General features: G+C 39.6%; 1 protein-coding gene across 1 annotated transcript in view; it reads left to right on the top strand.

Moving 5' to 3' along the window:
- Positions 1–26,004, top strand: part of LIN7A (lin-7 homolog A, crumbs cell polarity complex component) — a 68,323-nt gene that overhangs the window by 1,576 nt on the left and 40,743 nt on the right. The window contains exon 2 of the mRNA XM_029078535.2: positions 10,948–11,066. Within this exon, the coding sequence (XP_028934368.1) occupies positions 10,948–11,066 (119 nt within the window). The remainder of the gene's footprint in view (positions 1–10,947; positions 11,067–26,004) is intronic.

The raw sequence follows: 26,004 nt of genomic DNA, 5'->3' as shown, positions 1-26,004 counted from the left end.
GTACCGCGGAAACAGCTGAAGTCTTAATAACCTGACTAAAAGACAGCTTCTTAATTGCGGTCATAGCGTTTTCTTCTTGACCTGCGGGACTGTAGATCTCATTTAAGGTACTCATAGCGCATACGAGTGTCTGAGCACAAAGTCTGTGGTGATTATGTTGAATCTATGAAACTGTCAACTATTTCTAAATTTCAAGGAAGCCTCCTTCACATAGTCTGGTAAATGGATCAAAATAGAGGTGTTTATAATTTCGACTTGGAATAGAAGATTTTTTTTTCAGCCCTTCAAAGATGTGTAAGAGAAACATCTTAATCTTTACTCATTTGGAAAGAAGGCTAACGTATTTGTCGGTAGATAAGAAATCTGGATTCTGCGGCCAGATGCAGATGATTACAGTAGGAGCATTGACCCTATCTCTCCTTTCCACTTGCTTTCAATAGTATAGATTCTGAAGCCAGCAACCATGGTACTATCCTTGACTTTTTCAACCCACATAATCAATCTGTCATGTCAGATTTTTTTTTTTCTCCCTCCACCTCATTTCCAGGATCTCTCCTTCCCCTCCATCCAGAAGGCCACCTCTCTGGCTCAGACGCTTGTCCTATCCGGGCTCGACTGTTACATCGGCCTCCTCACCGTTGTCTCCCCCCTCCAATCTCCCCCATCTCCGATCCATAATTCGCTGGGTTGCCTAACTTGGTTCTGATCATCCCTTCTCCTAAAAAAACCTCCAGTGTTTCCTCGTTTCTTTCTGCATTGAGTTTTAGGTTCTCTGTGGGCAGGGACTACGTGACTTCTTGTTTCTGTACTTCCCAAACTACTAGTACGGTGCACGCCGCCAACTGGGTACTTAATAAGTTCTGCTACTATTTTAATGCTGTCGGTGTGATCTCTCCCTCCTAATTACTCACATTCTTCTCCACTGCTCCTCATTTTACTCGGTGTGCCTAATTGCTCGTCTCCTGTCATCTCTGGCTTATATTTCCCCATTCCTCGAGAGCCTCCGGTGGCGGTCCATCCGCCTCCGCGTCAAACGGAAGCTCCTGGCCATTGGCGTGAAAGCATTCAGTCACCTTGGCCCTTCCTATCTTTACCTCGTTGATTTTCTACTACAGCCCAGCACGCTCACTTCACTCCTCTAATTCCATCCTTCTCACTGTTGCTCTATCTCATCCATCTCGCCACTGACCTCTCGCCCACGTCCTGGCCCTGACCTGGAACTCCCTCCCTTTTCATACCCTTAAGACATTCCCTCTCCCTCCCTTAAAAGCCTTATTTAAATCACATCTCCTCCAAGAGCCTTCTCTGACTAAGCCCCCCACTTTCCCTACTCCCTCTCCCTTCTGTTTTGCTCTTGCGCGTAGATTTGTACTCTTTATTCACCTCCACCCTCAGCCCACCGCACTTAATTTACTTTAATGTCTGTCTCTCCCTCTAGACTGTAAACTGCAACCTACCTACCGACTCTGGAATATGGTACTCTCCCAAGCACTTAGTACAGTTCTCTGCATACGGTGCTCAATAAATACAACTGATTAATTGATTAAATCCTAACCCCGGCCTGGAACTACCTTCTGCTTCATTTATGACAGTCACAGCTCTCCCCTTCTTCCAAGCCCTCCTGAAATCACATCTCTTCCAGGAAGCGTTCCCTGATTTGTTTCTAATCACTCCTATTGAAATCCTCTCAATTTCCACATCAGCACTTCTGCACTCATAAGAACTTCTCGTAGAAGAGAATAACAACAACAAGAATACTCATGATAACAACAGTCATGGTATTTGTTAAGTGCTTACTACGTGTCAAGTACTGGGGTAGATGCGAGTTAATCAGTTAATCAGGTCAGACACAATACCTGTTTCACATGATTTCACAGTATATATACATGTGTGTATGTGTGTGTGTGTGTGTGTGTATATATGCGTGTGTGTGTGTGTGTGTGTGTGTGTGTGTGTGTGTAAGCAGCGTGGCTTAGTGGAAAGAGCCCGGGCTTGGGAGTCAGAAGTCATGGGTTCGAATCCCAGCTCTGCCACTTGTCAGCTGTGTGACTGTGGGCAAGTCACTTAACTTCTCTGCACCTCAGTGATCTCATCTGTAAAATGGGGATTAACTGTGAGCCTCACGTGGGACAACCTGATTACCCTGTATCTACTCCAGCACTTAGAACAGTGCTCTGCACATAGTAAGCGCTTAACAAATACCAACATTATATATATATATATATATTTCACACACACACACATATATATATATATACGGCCACCTATGTGCCCACACCATTACTTATACATTAACTCACAAACATATTGAATTTCTTTTTTCCTCCTACTTATAAGGTGTTGTAGTGACTTTCCGTCCATAAGTTGTTGTAGTGACTGTCCTTCCCATTAGATTGTACAATTATTGAGTTTAGGGATCATGTCTACTAATTATATAGTGCTTAGTACAGTGCTCTGTTCACAGTAGGGTCTCAGTAAACACTATTGATTGATTCCTAAAAAAAACAAAAACCCATGGGTAGTCTATGGATTAATATTTGATGAGAACTTTACAATCCAAGGTACAATTATTCCATCAGGATTTTATAATTAAGTACAGAGGCGCCCAAGGACTTTTCTATTGAAGTAACAACAAAAACAACAACAAAAAACTTTAAAAGCAAACACAAAAAAGCTCAACCTACTTGGCTCTTGTAGATGAATTCTAAAAACTCCTCTAGGATGTCCAAAAAGAAGTAAAGAATTGGCAACTTGTCCTGATCGCATAGGCCAAATTCATAAGATAAACTAGATCTCATTTTGTCCTGAATTGTCATATAGGTCTTCCAACTACACAGTTAAAATTGATTGGATGATTTTATTTTTTTACCTAACCCTACACTGGTCAGACCAGAAAAGATTGGGGGTAATTATGATTCAGCCAAAAAAAACTCCACAAAAGAAACCCTAAACTCTGCACAGCCAGGTTGTTTTTGACATTGATCGAAAGCAGTATCAGTTGCTGAATTTTCCTCTTCTCTTGACATAAACAATCCAAGATGGTGACATTACAGTTCAAAAATTATTTTAATCTAAATAGTCTTCTGGTGGGCTGAAATTGTTCCTTTAGGACCTTCTTTCTTTGTCTCAAAACATCTTTGTATTTGCTCTCATTAATCGATATACTTTGTTTTTGATACAGCCTTTAGAACTTAGATACGTAATGAAGTTCTGCTACACTGTTTAGGACAAGAAAAATAAATTGAACTTAAAAAGGATTTCACTAAATTTCATGAGCAATAACCAATTACCGAAAGAGTTATGCTTTTATGCATTCATTCATTCAAGCATATTTATTGAGAGCCTACTATGTGCAAAGCCCTGTATTAAGCACTTACTTTTATAAGCAGTAATCGACTACTGAAAGAGTTACATTCATTCAATAGTATTTATTGGGCGCTTACTATGGGCAGAACACTGTACTAAGTGCTTGGAATGTACAATTCCGCAACAGATAGAGACAATCCCTACCCATCGACGGGCTTACAGTCTAATCGGGGGAGACAGACAGACAAAAACAATACCAATAAATAGAATCCAGGGGATGTACATCTCCTTAACAAAATAAATACGGTAATAAAAATATATATTGAGCACTTACTGGGTGTAGAGCACTGTACTAAGCACTAGGGAGAGTACAATAGAATTGGTTGGCACGATCCCTGCCTGCAAGGAGTCTGGATGTGGGCGAGCCACTAAACTACATTATGGATATGTACATAAGTGCTGTGGGGCTGTGGATAGGGTGAATATCAGGTACTTAAAGGATACAAATGCCAGTGTTTGGGTGACCCAGAAGGGAGAGGGCATAGCAGAAACGAGGGCTCAGTTGGTTGGGAGGATCTAGAGGAAATGTGATTTTAATAAGGCTTTGAAGGCGGAGAGAGTGGTGGTCTGTGGTATAAAATAATTAATAATGATAACTGTGGTACTTGCTAAGCGCTTACTATGTTCCAAGCACTGTTCTAAATGTCAGGGTAGATACTAGGTTAGAGGTCGGAGACAGTCCCTGTCCCACACGGACCTCTCAGTCTTTGGGAAAGGGGAGAAAGTTCCAGGCCAGAGGGAGGACGTGGGCTGGAGAGGTTGGTGGTGAGATAGATGAGATCGAGATACAATGAGTAGTTTGGCATTAGAAGAGCAAAGTGTGTGGGAGGGGTTGTAGTAGGATATCAGCTAGGTACAGTAGGAGGGGGAAAAAAACACCCTGGAATGCAAGAAACAGTCATTTGGCATTTTGCAGATATTAACTGCAGGGGACCATGTTTTTTGAAGGCTTTCACCGATGTGAAATCCATTGAGTATCCCAGACTTCTCAAAATAGATTCATGAGAGATCACTCTAAACCTTTGTCATTTCTTAAATTATGCAGAAGTCACTGCTTCATGCATTTTTCACTTGGGACCGTAGGCTGATAGCATTTCCACATAGCCGATGTGTGGTTCTAGTATTTGTAAAACCCATTTAAAGTGGACCTCTTTTTCTTACCATCCTTATTAATTGCGTATTTGTCTCTGGTATGAAGATAAAGGGGAAGGAAAAAAAAAATCCTATTTTGTAACTGAGCTTTAGCTCTACTTTAAAGAAGTGTATCTAGATCCCTGGTTTTGCTAACTTACTAATTATTTTGTCCTTTCTGATATGCAAATAAGTAGTTTAGTATCTACCATTTCTAAGTGATTGCATTTTTATTACTTTTTATGTGTTTCACTGACGTTTTAAAAAATGTTCATAAATAAATCTATAATGGTATACAGTTATACTGGAATACTCACTACCAACAGTAAAACAATGCATTTGATAGACCCCCTTAATTTTCCTACTAATGGGGGTGAATTAAGGTTGCAGAAGAACGCTGATATCACTCATCAGAGCCACAACGCTCAACAACATTTGCCTTGTGCTATTTCATTGTTTAACAAAGACTAAGATACTACCCTAGGAAAATGTCTTTGGAGAGAATGCCATTTTGTTTACCAGAATCAATTAATTCACATAGTTGCGATTTGATCTTAGTTTATATTAAAAGAGATGGCAAGGTTCAAAATAAAATCCTCTCCCTCTCCTCCAGAAGGAAAAAAAATCTGTTAAAAGTACCCCTACTGTGGTTGTCATGGGGGTGGGGGGGTGGCAAAAAAGATCTTTTAAGGTTTTAATACAGTTATTTATTGTTGACTAAAGGTAACCCTCACTTACACTTTGAGTATCAGCAGTGTGAAGCATCATAGCCTAATGACAAGAGTTTGGGCTTGGGAGACACTGGTCCTCGGTTCTAATTCCAGCTCTGTCACTTGCCTGCTGTGTACTTAAGGCAAGTCACTTAAATGATCTGAGCCTCAGTTTCCTCATCTGTAAAATGGAGATTAAATACCAATTCTCCCTCCTACATAGACTGTCAAACCCATGGTGGACAGGGTTAGTGTCTGACCTGGCTATCTTGTTATCTACCCCACTGCTCAGTACAGTACCTGGGACTTAAGCACTTAACAAATGTCATTATTATTATTATCAGGCCCAGACAATAGCCATTTCAAATTTTGCTCTATTAGTAAAATCACTGAGACATATTAGTTTTGGAGGCATCGACACTGGCATTCAATTAACAAAACTCTGATAAAAAAAAGGATTTTTTGTAATATGACAAGAGAGTGCTGATCTGTCTTGGACCAAGATCTACTGCTCCCTCGGCCAAGGCGAGACGTTTCCTTCAGCTGACACCAGGGCAGAACCAATATAATGAGCAAAAGAGGGGTAATAATTATTCAGGCGACTGCAAAGTTTCTTTGGAAATTTCCCTGGGCATATCCCTCTACTAGCCAGGTTGCCCAACTATACTTTTCCAGTGTATGGGAGAACATTTTGCATGGGATAAAACCCCAAACCACGAACAATCAAGATACAAAAATGCAGAGATAGATTTAAATGGTTTTTCAGGGTCTTATTTTCGTTTTGTTTGTTCTTAATGGTTTCTAAGTGTTTACTTGACATCAGGTCAAAGGGGAATCATTGTCAACCACAGGCTACTTCAGTAGAGTGGCTTAGGAAGGGGCTCTCCTTTCCTGTGCTATTTGTGCTGACAGAAAGATTTGGTGATCGTTTGAGTTCTGTGGTGCTAGAGGGAAATCGCTGATGGTCTGCAGGCTTTCCTGAAAGTAGGCTCATACCTGACCTCCATTTTCTTCAGATATATGGTCAGATTATAGCATCAGACTAGGTGGGTTGGTATATGACTTCCATTTTCTTCCCAGGCGTTGTGGCAGGAGCGACATTGAGCAGAGGAGGTGGGGGGTCGAATGGGGAGAAGAGGAAAGCTGTGAGAACAGAGAGGGTGGGGTAACATTATTCATATTTTACAAGCCCCATGTTGGAAAGTCAAGTTTTATATGTAAAACATGAAAGAGGATGTAACTTCAGAGAGTAGTAAGTGTTCTCTGTGGTCGCTTGGAGGTCCTAGATTAAGGATTTTTGATACTATAATCTATTCAATTGATTCCTAAAAATTGCATTCTAGTAATAGTAATACCAATGGAATTATTGAATATCTAATGTTGCAATGAAATGTGCTAAGTGCTTGGGAAGCACAATCAATCATTTAATCAAAAGTATTTGTTGATTAATTATACCACACCAAAAATTTGGGAGAGTACACTATAATAGAATTGGAAGACACGTTCTCGAGTCACTAGGAGTTTACAATCTGCAGAGCGCTATGAGAAACATTCCCCGCCCACAGGGAGATTACCTTCTATTAGAGGTACTAAAATGGAGGCCAAAAAGCCCCCCAAAACATGTCTTTGCCTTCCGTCTGAGAGACTCAATTAATTAGATCATCATGACTGTAGAATACTTATGTCATATAATTCAAAACAGTGAAAAAAAAAGCTTCTTTAGAATGGTCTTCTACTAAATGTTCCTAATTTACATGTTGGTACAGAAAGTACGGTTACATCGATGCTTATTATTCAATTGCTCTTTTAGAGTAAGTGCTTTTAAGCACTTAATGAAGTGCCCTGCACACAGAAGTACTCAATAGATAACTTGGATTGTCCCCATAATAAGTGTTTTCCTTTTGTTCTGGTATCAGTCAGCTGCTTTCTATAAGAAACTTGGAGAAAGCAGCACTATCAATCAGTCGATAGATCTCATTTATTAAGCATTTACCATGGGCAGAGCACTGTACCAAGTAATTGGGAGAATACAATATAATAGAATTTGTAGACAAGTTCTTTGCCCATAATGAGCTTACAGTCTCAAGGGGGAGACAGATATGAATACGAATACATAAGTAATTTATAATTAGTGAAGGAACATGTTATAAATTCACCAATTTTGTTTTAGGTTTAGTTCATTTTTTAGTTCATTCTTTGCACGTTCACAAAAGAATAGACAGTACGCAAAATAAACAATTTCTTCAGTCACCAAGTTTCACTTTGGCCTCTAGTCCTGAAGTCGAAGATTGCTTTGAACACACCTTCGCCAAAAAAAAACCATCCTTAAAGTGACTAAGAAATTGAATAGCAAGCCGTATTAGTGTGATAAGGTAACAGAGGAAGCACACTATTAAGTAGGGACCTAACAGAATAATACATCAAGATGTCATTTTGGATAAAAACATTCATCCCTTTTGATTTAGTGGATGAATCTGGGAGCATGAAATGCTACATTCATATGATTTCTCAGTGCAAGGCCTTTGTGAGATAGAACTTGATAGAAGTCCCTCATTACCGATTTCCTGAGCATGGCAGAGAAGAGAATTGGGATTTCCTGATAGCTAGAAAGGAAAACTCCCAGTTCTCCCAAACTTGCTGTTTGTGTCAGGAACAATATGTGAAATTATGTTCTTTGTGGGTTTTTTAAAAATCAAAGTTCTTTTAGTCTTGAGAAAATTGCCTACTCCCAGGGCCAAAATATAAACAACTTATTGTGTTCAGCATCTTAAATCCCTGGCAGAATATAGTGTTATTGAGTTTTCAGCGGGTTCTTGAAAGAAACCTAAAACAAATATTCCTCAAACCAAAAAAGAGATATTTAAATTTCCTATCACAGAGATCTATATTCTGTGACTGTCCCTAAACATCTTACATAAATGGAGATGCCATATATAGCCAATATTCCATATGACTATAGAAGTGAGAGATGTTAAAATCTGGTAGGTTGGAAAGTTGGTAGGCCTGGAATGGCAGTGTGAATTGTGGCTTGAAAAAAAAGTTGTTCAAATAGTCCTCCAGTTATTTATATTGGATGCTTCTTTTTACTGCTTAGCAGAGCACATTAAACTCACGATACTGAATTTCTCTTTTTATTGCTTCACAGAGCACATTAAACTCATGTTTAAAGCAATTACTTCCTTGGTCCAAATTCTTCTCACATTACATCTAGACTGTTGTGTCAACCTCTTCTTTTCTGGTGTATTATACTCTTTCAAGGGCTAAGTACAATGCTCTGCATAAAGTAAGCACTCAATAAATACCACTGATTGGTCTTCTTGCCTCCAATGTCTCTTCAGTTCAGCCCATACTGCATGCTACTTCATAGGTTTTCTTGAAGCAATGCCTAGAGCATATTTTCCCCTCCTCGAATTCCTCCAAGGTTGCTCATCAAGTGAAAACTCCTCAGTCTTTAAAACTCATCCCTAACTCGCCCCATCTTACGGCTCAGCTATTTCCACTGACTATTTTCTAGCCTACTCTCTTCTTTACTCCCAAGTTACATCTCTTACCAAACCTCACTCCCAAACAATCATTGGTATTTATTGAGTACTTACTGAGTACAGAGCACTGTAATAAGTGCTTGGCGGAGTACACTACATCAGAGTTGGTAGATCTGCTCCATGCCCATAGTGATTCTGGTCTCCATTCTCTTCTTCACGTTCGTTCTGTCAGCATGTAACGTCCAACAGACTAGAGTCATAGTCAAATGAGGTCAGAGGCTAGCAGGATTCAGCTCTGGAGGTCTTGGTTTCCCACTGGCCAAACTCCTAAAATTGTGCCCCTCTAGAAGTTACAAAGAGAGCTGCAGTTTGGAGAGTGATGACTATGATTCCTTTAAATTCTTCAAGGCAGCCCAAGATGTTGTGTTTGGCTCATAAAGGGGACTCTACCGTTGGCCTTGCAGAAAATGGGGAGAATAAGCAGAGTCTGGATCTCCCGGAGTTTTGGTTCGTGACTAGACTAGATTAGAGATGGGGAACACAGATTTGGTGTCACGAGGCAGTTTGGAAATTAGGCTAAAGGAAGAGTCAGAAATCTCTGGGGAGCAAAGGTATACGATTCTAATTCACAGAAATTTCTGATGCATGTGATCGCTTGTCATCTATCTCACCGCCAGCCCTCTTCAACATCCCTCCCTCCTCAAATCCGACAAACTACTCTCCCCTCCTTCAAAGCCTTATTGAAGACACATTTCCTCCAAGAGGAATACCCTAAGCCCCCCTTTGCTTTTTTCCCACCTCCTTCTGCTTCACCCTGACTCACTCCATTTGTTCTTCCCCCCCTCAGCCCCACAGCACTTATGTCCATATCTGTAATTTATTTATTTTAATGTTGTCTCTCCCCTTCTAGACTGTAAACTTGCTGCGGGCGGGGAATGTGCCTGAATATTGTTGTATTGTACCCTCCCAAGCACTTAGTACAGTGCTCTGCACACAGTAAGCGCTCAATAAATAGGATTGAATGATTGAATGAATGAAAGGGGGACTCCCCTGCCAACCGTCTTCCTTTCCCACTCTTTCCCCGTAGCTGACTTTGTTTATGGAAGACCAAAGCAATGTAGCTAAGTGAGGAGGGGGAAGGGGAAGAGGAGCATATCTGAAGATTCCACTCCCTAATAGTGTCAGGGAGGAGTCTTCCTGCCTCCCCACATCACAGACAAAAGGCCATACTGAACCAGATCTCTGGGTGATCACGTGTGGCAAACCCTGCCCAAAGCTCCTATTCATCTCTGCCAACACTCTGGCTGGTGGTGCTGTAATGATGTCATCATGCAGAGCTACGCATGGCATCATCAGAGTCCAGGGTAATGTGAGAGACCCCGTTAGACAATCCAGGCTATAGAAAAGCTTTTCACGTTAGATATGGACTCATCACCAAAAGAAAAGGAGGAAATCCACTAGCTTCAAGAAGGGTGAGATATGTTCAAGGATAAGTGCTTCATAATAGGGATTTAGGTTAGAAAATTAGGGATATCATCCTTAAGCCCGAGATTCACTATCAAGGAGAAATGCCTTTTTCATTGATCTTCCCAGCACTTTCCATTTCCTCTGTCAAAGCTGTTCGGACCATAACTGCACTGCTCATTTTCTTCCGCTCTTAGGACATGGATTTTTTTTTTTATTTCAGGAATGTATCATAACTTGATGTCATTTTTCTGCACCGATTAGGGTATTCACCAAATGCTATTGAAGATGACTATAGAGTGTAATATACATTCTATAGAGAAGCAGCATGGCTCAGTGGAAACAGCACGGGCTTAGGAGTCAGAGGTCATGGGTTCTAATCCCGGCTCTACCACCTGTCAACTGTGTGACTTTGGGCAAGTCACTTCACTTCTCTGTGCCTCAGCTACCTCATTTGTAAAATGGGGATTAAGACTGTGTGCCTCACGTGGGACAACCTGATTACCCTGTTTCTACCCCAGCGCTTAGAACAGTGCTCACCACATAGTAAGCACTTAAATACCATAATTATTATCATTATTTTAAGTAACTTTAATTTGTAATTGAGCCCTATTCTCCCCAGCTTTTATAGTAGAGGACACTAGATATACCAGGTAGCGAAATCCGATTTTACATCTTCCGTTTTATCTTCACTCTGTTAAAGCTGGAATGGTGGATCTTTTCCTTTCAGTTATAATTTATGTTGTTCTTTTTCTCAAAGTTTCTTTTTTCTTTCCTTTTTTTAATCCACTCAGATGTTGCACGAGCAATTGAGCTACTGGAGAAATTACAAGCATCTGGAGAAGTACCTGTACACAAGCTGGAATCCCTCAAAAAAGTACTGCAGAGTGAGTTTTGTACTGCTATCCGAGAGGTATGGCACTAAGATTTTAGTCAATCCCTCAAAAAGTACCACAGAGTGAGTTTTGTACTGCTACCCGAGAGGTATGGCACAAAGATTTTAGTCACTATTATAAGCCATATGTCACCCAAGTAGAAGACATATTTTCTGCCCATAAGCTATAAACAGTGAAATAGCTTGACTACAACTAAATGCCATTTTTAGCTTCTTGGATGGATGTTAGGAGTGATTTAGTCTGCTAAATTTGGAAATGCAACCCAAATAAGATATACACAATCCCTAAAAGCTGAATGTTAATCAGATGGTGACATTTAAGGGATTTCTTTTGAGGGAGGCTAAGTTGGTGACTTCCTATGCTGTGACCATAATTTATATGAAATTATTTGAAAAGTGAGGCTGCAGTTTATTTTTTAAAGAAATCTGCTAGATTATGTCAACACAGAGAGGTTTACCTGAGAAGTTTTCTAACATTACTCTTACCCCCAACCCTTTTCCTTCTCCTCCCCCATCCACTTTTTTATTAAAATGATAATTGGTAAGCACTTTCTATATGCCAGGCACTATACTAAGCACTGGCGTACTTGGCTCATTTGGGTGGCTCAGCTTCTACAAGCATTGAAAGAAAAACAAGCTCATGCTCTGAATTTTGTGTAGATGAAGTAGATTGCTCTAGACAGAATCTTAGGTATTTCATGATATGATATATCTTTCCTTCTATGGATTATAAAATAATACAATGCATTCATTCACTCATTCATTCTTCAAACAGCAGCGTTGACGGCCCAGTGAAAAGAGCATTTCTCTGGAAATTAGGAAGGCTGATGTCTAATGTCGTAGCAGGGATTGCAGTGGCCACCAAGGCAACCGTCTGCTGGGCTGAGATTGTATGTCACTTTGTCACAGTGTCGGCAATGGCACACCATGGATGGATCCTGCCCGTTAAAAACCTCTGTTGGCATTTCACATTGTTCTGCCCCCATGTCTGCCAACTCCCTTTTTGTACTCCGTACCCAGAGGGAACATGACATGCAGATATGAGAGGATGGGATTGGCTCTGTGCAAATCATTATCACAATAATCAGTTCCCCCACCCAAGCTCTTGAACCTGTAGTCTTGGTATGGTTCATCCATTTCTCCCGACAGGAAGATTTAAATCCATTGGGATTTATTGAGCACCTATTGTGCCCAAGGCACTGTGCTAAGTACTGGGTTCTAATGCAATACTGGATTCTTATGCCTACTCCGCTACTCATCTGCTGCGTCACCTCGGGCATATCACTCGATTTTTCTGGGTTTCACTTACCTCATCTGTAAAATGGGAATTAAGAGCCCCATGTGGAACATGGACTGTGTCCAACTCGATTATCTTGTATCAACTCCAGTGCCTGGAACATAGTGTACAGTGTACAGTGTACAGTGCCTGGAACATAGAAATCACTTATTAAACGTCATTAAAAAATATAAAAGGGGGTAAATTAGATCTGATCTAAATAGGAGGCAGGGAGGATGGTGATGGACACATGTGGAAAGATTCAAATGATATAGTGATGACTACTAAGGAATACAAGGACAATATTTAATACAAAAAGAGCTGTTGGAACTTTGCAACTAAGGGAACGATTTTCAGATTCCTTACCATCTCTGACCAACAATCACTACAGAAACAGCCATCCTAACGCTCCAAAGTTGAGAAGGTTTACTGTTGCCACTTTGGATTCTCCCCGTCCCACTTCAGCCCAGTAGACAGGAACCCCAGGTTATCTTGGAGTATAGTCTTGTACAAGTCAGGTTGCATAACTAAAGTGTGACATTGAGGCTTTTTATAGTTGTTAGAAACTATGAACAGCTTAGAGGAATTCCCAAATTGGAACCATTTCATTCTTGAAGATATTGCAAAATACCTTCTTAAAAACCCCAGCTAGTAAGAAAAAAAGTAGGTAAGAGGATGTAATTAATTTTAAATACTCATTTGCCTTAATTAATTTTGGCACAGTATTGGCAGGGTCAAGGGAATACTTTTCAGAAAATCCATGACTGAAAAATGATAAAGGGTATATAATGACATCATAATTGAGATACATTATTACCTTCCTAATAGTTGATTAATAAAATGAGCCAATTCACAGTTATAATTCTCACCATTTATAAATTAGTGAGGCTGAAGGTATTTAGGATATATAAGACATTTGTGAATACTTTTGGAAATGTGTGTTTTTCTGAACCAATGGTGACTCTTTTTTCTTCTGTTGTTAAACTACAATATATATTTTTACACCCCCCCACCCAAATAACAAAGACTAATGATCACAAAGACTATTAGTGACTAATAGTCACTCAAAATTTTATTACTGGGCTTTTTAGTGAATTGATTGATATTCTACTGACTACAAAGTAATTAGTCAATGTTTGCTCAGATACGTAGCAAATGGGAGAAGGAAAAAAATCATTGTCATTTTTAAATGAGAAAGTGTGATTATATTCAGAAGCGCAAGCCAAGAGATAAGTGTGGGAGTTATAGGTTTAATAAGTTAAAAATCAATAATGATGAAATTGCCAGCAGTTCAAATACATTTTAATTGAATTATGTCTTCTGGGCAGGACATTTCTTAAAGAAAGAGTTTTTGTAGAGAGTTTATGTGCAGGTCAGTGTTAAAGATTAAAAGTGAAATCTCAGTTTCTCTGGTTCTGCAACTACCTTCCTGGGATTTTCAACAAATTGGAGAGCAATGACTTCTCTGAGCCTCTTTTTCTTAGTTCATTGATATGTTCTCTAAAAATTCCAGGAGAAAGGTGGTAGGAATGTAATTTCTTCCTAGATATATTTTGGCTTGTTATACTTTTTGAATGATCATGATCATGAATGGAAACCTTACATGAGAAACAACAGATGGGTCCCGGCATTGGGAGATCAAATAACAAGAGTTGGTAGACACACTCCTTGCCCATAAGGACCTTCTAGAGGGGGATACAAGTATTAAATTCAATTGCAGATATGAATGTAAGTTCTGCACAAATACAAGCACATGAGCAACACAGAAGGGAGAGAGAGTAGGGGAAATGAGGTCTTAGGGAAAGCTTCTTGGAGATGTGATTTTAATAAGGCTTTGAAAGTGGGGAGAGGGTGGTCGGTTGTATATCATCATCAGTGGTATTTATTGAGAACTTACTGTGTTGCAGAGCACTGCACTAAATGCTTGGGAAAGTTCAATGCAACAGAGCTTTTATACACATCAGCTGCCAACAATGAGCCTACAGTCTAGTGGAAGGGAGAGGGAGTTCCACGTCGTGACACGGACATGGGCAAGGGGTCAGTGGCAGACAGAGGTGGTCAAAGTTCAGCGAGTAGGTTGGCATTAGAGAAGTGAAATACGTGGGTTGGATAGTAGTAGGAAATCAGCTTCGTGAGGTAAAAGAGGGAGAGCTGATTGGGCTTCAAATCCTACGGTAAGATAGAGAAGCAGCATGGCTCAGTGGAAAGAGCCCGGGCTGGAGAGTCAGAAGTCATGGGTTCGACTCCCGGTTCTGCCACTTGTCAGCTGTGTGACTGTGGGCAAGTCACTTAACTTCTCTGGGCCTCAGTTACCTCACCTGTAAAATGGGGATTAACTGTGAGCCTCACGTGGGACAACCTGATTACCCTGAATTTACCCCAGTGCTTAGAACAATGCTCTGCACCTAGTAAGCGCTTAACAAATACCAACGTTATCATTATCCTTTTTTTTAATGTGGAGTTGGCCGGGCAACCACTGGATATTCTTGAGGAATGGGGAAATAAGGACTGAATTTTTTTTTTTAGAAAGTGATTTTGTACTCTCCAAGTGCTTAATATAAAGCTTAGTCCAGTATTCACTCAATACTCACCATTGATTGAAGTGTCTGCTTTCATACCTTGCAGGACACGTCTCATTCTTTCCAATTAAGTTAAACTAACCTACTTACTCTTCCTTTCATAAGATTCTCTCATTTCTAACCATTGCCTAGGGAAGAATCCAGCCTGGGGTACTCTCCCTCCTTCTCCTTACCAATCCATATAGTTTTAATAAATAATGATAATAGTATTTAAAAGTGCTGATTTTGTGCCATGCACTCTACTTAGTTCTGGAGTAGATATAGGATAATCAGGTCGAACACAGTCCCTGTCCCACGTGGGGCTCACAATCTAAGTGGGAGGGAGAACAGGTATTTAATCCCCATTATACAGATGAGAAAACTGAGGCACAGATAAGTTAACTGAATTGCCTAAGGTCACAAAGCAGCCAAGTGGCAGAGCCAGGATTTGAACCCAAGTTCTCTGATCCCCAGGTCCATAGTCCTTCCACTAAGCCACACTGCTTCTTGAGTGCATCGCAACACTGCAAAAAATAACAGCAACAACAAAAAATCAACCTTGTTGAGGGAGCTTTCCTAGATAAACCCTAAATAACTCTGGACACTTGATCCTTCCTACCCACTTAGTAATTATGTATGTGTCTCTCAATGGAAAATCTTCTCATACTATCCAATAGTAATACTGCGTCATTGACATTTCATTAAAAAAAACCAGGAAAAAAATCAATATATTTTTGAACGTGCCACCATAAGTAATGCAAATTCTCTGTGGAACTAATCAATTTACTGTAAGATTTTTTTCCCCCAAATTAGGGAGTATACTGGTAGTAAACATCAGAATAGGCATACACTAAGGTACTGAATGTAGAAAATGAGACTGTATTTTGAAAGGTTATTCTGTGGAGTGTATTTTCATCTAGACTTACATGCAATAAATGAGGATCCTTTCCAAAACCTTTAGAAAAGCAACATGGAATTCCTTTATATGCTATATGTTGTAACGACAAATGTAACTAAGTTATTGTCAAATGTTTCTGAAAGGAATTTAATGCATGATAACACAATTTTGAATGAATCAGGTGGGACATGATCATGACTCTTAGCAGGAGGCTGACATCACATTCCCTCCAGAAGCCATCCCTGATTAATTTCCAATCTCACATGTTTGTATTTCCACTATTGGGCATAGAGCATTCCCGAATCCTCCAAAAACTTAAATACAACTTTCCCTAGGACTTTTGCGCATATCCTATTACTTAAGCACTAACTCATGTACAAATCTCCTTTTCCTTTTTTCTTCTTCCACCCATCTATTATTTGTTTTAATCATCACCTCCCTCAGTAGATTGGAAGCTTCTTGAGGGTAGGGACTATGTTCTACCCCTATTCAAAGTCTTATTGAAGGCACATCGCCTCCAAGAGACCTTCCATGACAGAGCTGTCCTTTCCTCTTCTCCAAAATACTTCCTATATTCATCAGCCCTCCCAGCCTCACACCACTTATGTACATATCTGTCATTTATTTATTTATATTATTTTCAGTCTCCCCCTCTAGTCTGTAAGTTCACTGTGGACAGGGAATGTGTCTGTTTATTGTTGCATTGTCCTCTCCCAAGCGCTTAGTACTGTGCTCTGCACACAGTAAGTGTTCAATAAATATGACTGCCTGCTAGACTACTAATTTAACTGTACTCTACAAAGCTCTGCACACAGCAGGTGCTCAATAAATACCATACTGAGTGATTGACCAATTGGCTGCAAAAGCAGGCGTTTGGTTCATCTGACTGTAATAGTGGACTTTTAATTTACGTGAAGAATTTCCCCAATTTAGGTTGCATCCTGAAGACTCCCTGCAATAGCTGAACTATTGCCGAACACCTCTGCCCAGTTTGGATGTCTCTGTCTATTTGTGTCTTCCTCAGAAATGAAAAAAATATCAATCGTCTTTATTGAGCACGTACTGTGTGCAAAACACTTCACTAAGCACTTGGGAGAGTACAGTACAAGAGAGTTGGTAGACATATTTCCTGTCCACAAAGAGCTTACAGTTTAAAAGGAGGATACAGATGGTAATATAAATAAATCAATTACAGATATGTGCATAAGTGCTGTGAGGCTGAGGGAGAGGTGAATAATAAAGAGTGCAAATCCAAGTACAAGGAGAGTGCAGAAGGGAGTGGGAGAAGAGGAAATGAGGGCTTAGGGAAGACCACTTGGAGGAGAAGTGATTTTAATCATCTATAGTCTTGAAAAAGGATGCAAGATCTCCTAATTCCCAAATTTTAACTGGTGGAAGAATGACCCGAACTTCAACTCTTACAGTATCTTGTAATGACACATTAGATTGTAAAAGCTTGATTAGTTCTTCGTGCAGTCAATCAATTAATCCATTGTTGGACAACAATTCTTCTTAATGAAATTCAATTAACTCTAGATCTCTGCCTCAACCATTTCTAAATTCATTTACCGCTCAATTCAATAACTTCTTTGGTTATCTGGGCAGAGAACTCTTCAATGTCTCAAAAACCTGATCTATCTGAGGGCTGAGCGTCCTCAAGTTGATTTATTTTTTTCTCTCGACTGTAGACCTGGAAGGTGTCTTACCAACTCTCTTATATTGTACTCTCCCAAACGCTTAGTACAGTGCTCTGGATGCTCAAAAAATAAGATGGATTGATGGATTGAATTTCTCAATCTCAGTCCAGGTAGGAAGGAGGGCAGGAAAGGATTTACTTACCTTTAGCACTTTGCTGAGACATCAAAATTGACCAGGCTGTTGCATAAAGTAAGAAATCAAACAATATACAGGTTGTTAAACTGGAGTCACGATATCACTGGAAGGTTGTATTGCGCGTTAAGGCAATAAATGCTGAAAAGCAGTGAGGCCTAATGAAAGCAGAGTGGCCTAGTGGGCTACAACACAGAACTGGGGGTCAGAAAGACCCGAGCTGTAATTTTGGCTCCACCACTTGTCTGCTGTGTTACCTTGGCCAAGTCACTTAACTTCTCTGTGCCTCAGTTACCTCATCTGTTAAATAGTGATCAAGACCGTGAGACTCAGGTGGGATATGGACCAGGTTCAAACTAAATAGTTTATACCTGCTCATATTACAGTGCCTGGCACATAGTAAGCACTTAATGAATACCCTAAGAAACAAACAAACAAAAAATATCTGGAGGGAGAGAGGTGAGATCAAGTAAATCGAATAAGTGAGAAATTGGCTTTAGAGAAGCAAAGTGTGCCTATTGTCATAGGAAATCAGTTTCCTTTGAAGATTTTCAGGCTTATAACTCAGATAAAATAATTCTGGATTATTACCCTAGTGATAAAAGAGCAGTTGTGGTAAACTTCCCATGGTGAAATCATGTTTCCTCACTCTGATATCACGAAGGCTGCTTTGTACATATGCACAGTCTTTGTTAGTGAAGGCCATCTGCCTAGTGACAAGATAATCAGTCACCAAGTTTTTACTTAGAGCCTGTCAGGGCTTGAAGGATGCACAGCTTAGAAAGGCAACTCTTTGCCCGGGATGGAAAATGGTCCAAAAATCACTCTTTTTCCACAGTCATGCGTTATTTGTCATTTGTCAGTTGGTATAATTTGTGAACAGAGTTTCCAGTAAATAATGAATACCTAACCAGGAAATGGTGGGTTTTTCACGCAAGGTAAAACAGCTGAGTTATTTAAAAAACACCATCTTAGACATGCAAAGAAAATCCTGTTCTCATTTCTTCAGAATCAATCAGAGGTATTTATTAAGCGCTTACTGTGTGCGGAGCACTGTACGAAGCACTTCGGAGAGTACACTATAACAATGTCACTAAAAGGTTCCCTGCTCACAACACATTTACAGGCTAGAGGACTATCTACTATTTCTCCTTAGTGATGTAAAAGCAGCATGACGCAGTGGATAGAGCACGGTCTGGAAGTCAGAAGGTCATGGGTTCTAATCTTGGCACCACTACTTGTCTGCTATGTGACCTTGGCCCAATCACTTTACTTCTCTGTACCTCAGTTACCTCATCTGTAAAATGGGGATTGAGACTGTGAGCCCCATATGGGACAGGGACTTTGTCCAACCCGATTTCCTTTTATCCACCCCAGTGCTTAGTGCAGTGCCTCATACATAGTAAGCGCTTAACAAATGCCATTATCATTGTCATTATCAATAAAGGATGTTTCCAACTATCCAGTTATGCCACATGTAGCTTTGGATGCAATTTCACAAGTGATGCCTATCACCAAATGTTACAAAAAACTGAAATCCTAGGGTGCAGTGACTCTTCCAGGATCAAAGTCTGGCTCATGATAAGGAGGAGGAGGCAGAAGTTGTGCAGAGCACTGAAATGCACCCTGGTGTCCCTGGGAAGGGGCAAATTTGTTGTGGGAAGAAGTGTAGCCTAGTAGATAGATCAGAGACCTGGGAGTGAGAAGGACCTGAGTTCTACTCCCCGCTCATCCACTTGTCTGATGTGTAACCTTGGGCAAGTCACTTCATTTCTCTGGGCCTCAGTTATCTCATCTGTAAAATGGGGATTAAGACTGTGAGCCCCATGTGGGACAACATGATTACCTTGTTTCTACCCCAGCACTTAGAACAGTACTTGGCACATAGTAAGCACTTAGCAAATGCCATCATCATCATTATTATTATTATTATTAAGTAGGGCAAGTCACAGCTTTAGCGGGCTTTACCCTATACTTTAGCCTCATCCTAGGGATTCCCCCTCAGAAAGGTGATTTTGAGGGGAAAATTCCAGATAAATAATTTGAAAATTAGGAAAAAAAATCACATAAAGCCTTAGACCCCTTTTTTTTTCTTCTGTCCAAATCTGTGGTATCACAGAAGCAACAGATTGCTGTTGGCATCCACCCAGCCTAAAGAGGATTCCAAACCACAGTGATATATCTGCCAGCAAGGTGGGAGCTGGTGAACAAAGTTTGTGAAGCAATAATGCATAAATATACTGGATAGAGCATGGGCCTGGGAGTCAGAAGGACCTGGGTTCTAATCCTGACTTCATTATATGTCTGTTTTGGGACCTTGGGCAAGTCACTTAACTTCTCTGGGCCTCAGTTAACTCATTTGTAAAATGGGGATTAAGACTCACCTGTCCAACCTGAATAACTCGTAACTATCCCAGTGCTTGACACAAAGCCCTTAACAAGTATGATTATTATTATCATTATTATTAACTAACAGCAGCAGAGACAACACAATGTATACAGCGATTTACAGTGGGGAGGCATTCAGTCTAATGACAATAATGATAATAATTAATAAAAATAATGTTTGTAATGAATAATAGTGTTTGGTAAGCACTGACTAAAAGCCAACCACTGATTAAGACTGGGATAGATACAGGATGATGAGATCATTTCATGAGACACAGTCTCATCTTTTGCCTTATACGAAAAAGACTTGAAAACAATGGCTAACATCACTCTCCAAAACTGAAGCTTCCTTTGGCGTTCAATCAATCCATCAAGCAGTGGTATTTATTGAGCACTTACTGTATGCACAGTATTTTGCTTAGAGCTTGGGAGAGTACAATAATAACAGAGTTGATAGAGTTGGTAGACACATTTCCCGCCCACAACAATCTGACTGTCTAGAGGGGAAACAGACATTAGTATATATAAATAGTATAAATAAATAAATAAATGTTAAACATTTATCCCTGCTATAGATGCACAGTGGAATAACACCACTAAACGTATATTCTCTCAGTTTCGGGCATCAATTCCTTTTCAGCATCTGACTTATAAGATCCTTGAGGGCAGGAATTATGTCTATTCATATGGTATTCTCTCAAGAGGTTAGTACAGTGCTCTGCACAGAGCAGGTGCTCAATAAATACTATTTATGAATTTATTTTAGTTTCATTTCCTCCCACGAAGATACTTTAGGTTTTTCTTCACAAATATAGCTTTCAGGCAAGAAATAGAACACAAGTAATATTTAGTAAATGAGAAGATGACTGGAGGATGAAACAACCCTTAATTTGAACATTTTATTTTCTTATGCTGTGATTTTTTTTTAAGGGACAAGCCAAGGACTGCAGCTCAGGGTCCCAGGATAAGCACTCCTCCCCAACCCTCAAAAAAACCTATATATATATATATAACTTTATATATATGTATATAAAACATAGTTTAGGACTGAAACGTAACCACAGAATGGCCTGAGGTTAATTAAAAGGAAAGTTTTACAGTACCATTAATAACAGCCTCGATACCAGAATTGTGATTACTGTGTTTTAAATTAGGAAATTTATACAGGGCAATTTATGCAAGTAAATTACATAGAGGCCCAACAAAATCCAATAACCCAGATCCCACTGGAGCATTAATCAGGACACAACCACAGTTTATGTCTTCACAGGCAGAGCAAATGGGAAATTGAGGCTATTATTTAGAAAATAACTTAAATATTGTGGGGGGGAACATTTTCTGGATGGAATGATACAGATGGTAAAGTGCCCATGTAAGGTCATTGTACTTGTTATACTGTACTGTCCCAAGTGCCTAGTACAGTGCTCTGCACAGAGTGAGCACTCTATAAATATGATTGATTGAGTGATTGATACCTATTCAATCATTCCATTCAGGGGTTTGAATTGAGCACTCAGTTTGCAGCACTCACTATTCCACATGCTGCAAGAAAATGCAAAGAAATAGCAGGACACAATTCTTAATCAGAAAAATCTTATATTCTGGCAAAAAGGATGAGGAAACAATATATTTTCCAGCATTAGTAGAAGTGAAGCACTAAATTCTAAAGGCTCAGAACCTGAAAGGTACAGGAGAGAATAAAACAGAAAAAAATGCACATAATTTCAGAAGCAAATCTGTTACCATTGGCTTCCCAGAGGTAGTGTCATCTTTCATTCATGAATATCAGACTTTTGAAATCCTCTGGTGAAAGAAACAAAAATAGCAAAACGCGAGCTGGGCGCATAATTATTTTTAAAATCGGATCTGTGGTTTGCTCGCAAGAGTTGAACCGGATAAATGCTTTTAATTATTTTAAGCCCTTCACTTTTAATTTAAGATAAAACTGATATCCGTATGGAGCAGTCAAACAAATGATTAATTTTCATCATTTACATGGTAAGGAAACTCTGTTTACATATCCTGAGCTTTTTAATCTTTTAGGACTTCAGAAGATCAAGTTCAATTTATTTTCCCATCTCATTTTATCTTTGGGGCAGATTTCAGCCGGGAGCAGGTAAAGATCAAATTTCGCAAGTGCCTAGTCTTCAGAGAGCCAGCTCAGTGGAGTACATGGCTTGGTAGCCCAGATAATAATTTTGGTATTTGTTAAGCGCTTACTATGTGCCGAGCACTATTCTAAGCGCTAGGGTAGATACAGGGTCATCAGGTTGTCCCACGTGAGGCTCACAGTTAATCCCCATTTTACAGATGAGGTAACTGAGGCACAGAGAAGTGAAGTGACTTGCCCACAGTCACACAGCCGACAAGTGGCAGAGCCGGGAGTCAAACTCATGACCTCTGACTCCGAAGCCCAGGCTCTTTCCACTGAGCCACGCTGCTTCTCTATAAAATAGCGAGAATATCAGTCTTCTGATTTCTGTCATTTTCCTCCCCAAGAAATTTCTGATCCAAGCTGGAAGCAAGTATTCCTCACTATTTAGCCATCACTACTGTGTTCTTGAATCATAATTAATAAAAGTAGCCATTGCATTTAGAAAGCACTAGCTATGTGTTATGATTATGAGACCAGATACATTCTCTGTCCCAAGAGGCTCATAATCGATCATCCCCATTTTATAAATAAGAAAATTGAAGCACAGAGAAGTGAAGTAACTTCTTGCTCCACGCCACACAGTAAGCCAATGTGCTCTTCTACTAGGCCACACTACTTCATAATTGCTAGAATCTTCAGTGAACTTGGTGATGGAGTTAGCCAAAGGACACAGGGATATGAGAAGCAGTGTGACTTAGTGGCTAGAACACAGGCTTGAGAGTCGGAAGGACCTGGGTTCTAATCCTGACTCCACCACATGTCTGCTGTGTGACCTGAGGCAAGTCACTTCACTTCTCTGTGCCTCAGTTACCTCATCTGTAAAATGGGGACTAGGAGTGTGAGCCCCATGTGAGACAGGCAGGGCCTTTGTCCAAACTGACTAATTTGTATCTACCCCAGCTCTTGAAACGGTGCTTGGCACATATGAAACCCTTAAAAAGTACCATAATTATCATTACCATAATTAACAGGTTGGAGCAGTTTGGTAATGACAATATAATGATCCACAATTAAAAGTTGGGGCATTTAGAATTTCACAAGAAAATGCTTAGGACCTAAGAGGGGGAAATCTGGGACTGAATAGATTGGGCACAGGCAAACACTAAGAAAGTTGATTTTGAAAAAAAAAATGATAAGGGAGCAATACTAAACTCAGTGAGATTCATAATTTTCATCAGTGACAGGGATATTGCGGCAGAATATTTGCTCATTAAATTTTCAGATGATGCCAGGTTTAAGGGTTGCCCAGCTTCTTTAAATCTAGATATAGTATTCAAATTAATATTGCTAAGTTGGAAACGCGGTCAGAAAAAAAACAACAGGAGGAATTCATAAAGGAGAAATCAATGGCATTTATTGAGAGCTTACTGTGTGTAGAGCACTATACTAACTGCTTGAGAGAGTACAGAGTTGGTAAACATGTTCCCTGCCCACAATGAGCTTGCAGGCAAGAGAAATGCATGATTGTTATCCTGGAGATGGAAAGCAACTGTACAAATGCAATTTGGCACCGTGCTCACAATTGAGATACACAACTAAAGCTAGAGAACATGATAAAAGATATGGATGGTTCAACTTCCGCTGGCAAATCAGTTGGATTAGTCTAGCTTCATTTTCTTTAAATGTATATAGAGAAGCAGTGTGGCTCAGTGGAAAGAGCCCGGGCTTGAGAGTCAGAGGTCACGGGTTCTAATCCCACCTCTGCCACTTGTCAGCTGTGTGGCTATGGGCAAGTCCTTTCACTTCTCTGTGCCTCAGCTACCTCATCTCTAAAATGGGGATTCAAACTGTGAGCCCCACGTGGGATAACCTAATCACCCTGTATCTACCCCAGTGCTGAGAACAGTGCTCTGCACATAGTAAGCGCTAAACAAATACCAACATTATTATATAGATTTCCTTTTTATTGTATTGTTTTCCATTGGTGGCTTTCAAAGGTTTTCATTCTTGAATGAAAAAGTATTTTATGTCTTCAAGAGACCAGTGTTAACGGATAGACTTCTGTAATTAAATAACAATAGGCACTAGAAAAATAGATGATTTAGTTTCCAAGAAATAGACTTTTGCACTGGGAATATTGCTAGGAGATACCAGAGAAGAAAAACATCTGCATCATTATTACTACTGTCACAAAAATGATCTAACCCCCAAGAGCAGTGAATGTCATTTGGTTGCAAACAGCGGAATTAGAAGCTCATTAAAAAGGCCAAACTGAAAATGTACTAAATATCATTGAATTTTCGGGAGAGAAGATGCCACTTCTAATTATAGTCACTGGGAAAAATATATGAAAATCTAACATTATTAATATGAAAGTGTTGGAGAAAATTATTTCTCTCTGAAATAAAAAAAAAACTAGGTCAATTTTATCATCCTGAAAGAAGATGTGAATCAGAATGCCGTTTTAACCTTTTGTATTGTTCTTTTCTTCAAAGTAATTGCTGTTGGAAGCCTCAGGAGCCTTAAAAACATCATAGAAGAAAGTTGTAATTAGAGTATTTTGCTTCATTATGAGGCAAATTCTTATCTAGTACATTCTATAGATTTGTATTGATTCAACGAATTTCTCTCAACCATTAATATTTTCAACTTGCTATTTATTCATTTTTATCAGAGATAACTGTCAGTTTTACCCAGCATTCAATTAAAGCAGTCTCTAAAGATATCTACTCTAGAAATAGCTTGTTGATCTTAAACTTTGAAATGTATACTATATTTTCTACATTTTTAGCTATAGTTTTGTAAAACAATAGTAAGGGACATTTATTTGGATTTCTGTTTGTTCAGTCAGTAAACAAATAGAGCACTTTCTTTATTAAAAAAATCAAAGAAATGGGATAGCTATGAAAAAGACCTTCAAGTCATCTTTGTTCAATCATCCTTTGATACTTTTTTTTCCTTAATAAAGACTGTGAGGAATTATTATTATTTAAATAGTTGAAGCTAGGACTAAAATTCTTTCCAACCTAATCAATAATATTACAGTGCACACCCTTGTCTCATCAATTCAGCTTATTCATCATAAAACCCAATATTTTATTCATCCTTTGTGTTCAATTTATTCAAACCAAAGACTTTCCTTAGGAGGTAATCACAAGCACTACAACACTCACATCCTGGATTTTCTGATCCTAATTGGTCATAATACAAATAGTCTCATAGGACTCAGTACTCTGTGAGTTCCAGCAAAGGAAGGGATACTCTGGTTTTATAGTATTTGAATGAGATAGATGAGAGAAGCAACGTAGCCTAGTGGAAAGACCACAGACCTGGGAGTCAGAGGATCTGGGTTCCAAACCTAGCTCCAGTGCTTGTCTTCTGTGTAACCTTGCGGCAAGTCACTTAACTTCTCTATGCCTCAGTTACCTCATCTGTATATTAATTCAATCATATTATTGAGTGCTTACCGTGTGCAAAACATTGTATTAAGTGCTTGGAACAGTACAAAATAGCAATAAACAACACATTCCCTGCCTTCATGGGAATTAAGACTGTGAGTTCCATGTGGGACATGGACTATGTCCAACTTGATTAGCTTGGATCTACCCCAGTGCTTAGTACAGTGTCTGGCACATAGTAAGTGCTTCACAAATATCATTTTAAAAAAGAGAGGTGTGAGATCAGAGAAAAAGTTGGAGGGAAAATGGGCATAGAGTTTGAAGTTGGGGTGGTGTGAAGGAAATTTGGGCAAAGTGAACTAAATCATGTTAACCAAGGAACTCCAAGGACACCAGACTGCCCTCCAGGGAAGATGGTCTGTGGCGTGCTGGTCCCTAGACACTGGTCACATTAACCATCAGACATTTTAGACTGTGATTCCCTAAGCAGATGTATTCCCTAAACTCTATTGT

This window comes from Ornithorhynchus anatinus, chromosome 14, assembly GCF_004115215.2.
Source record: "Ornithorhynchus anatinus isolate Pmale09 chromosome 14, mOrnAna1.pri.v4, whole genome shotgun sequence".
Lineage (NCBI taxonomy): Eukaryota > Metazoa > Chordata > Mammalia > Monotremata > Ornithorhynchidae > Ornithorhynchus > Ornithorhynchus anatinus.
Note: the sequence above shows the minus strand (reverse complement) of the source record. Positions and strands in the feature narration are given on the sequence as shown.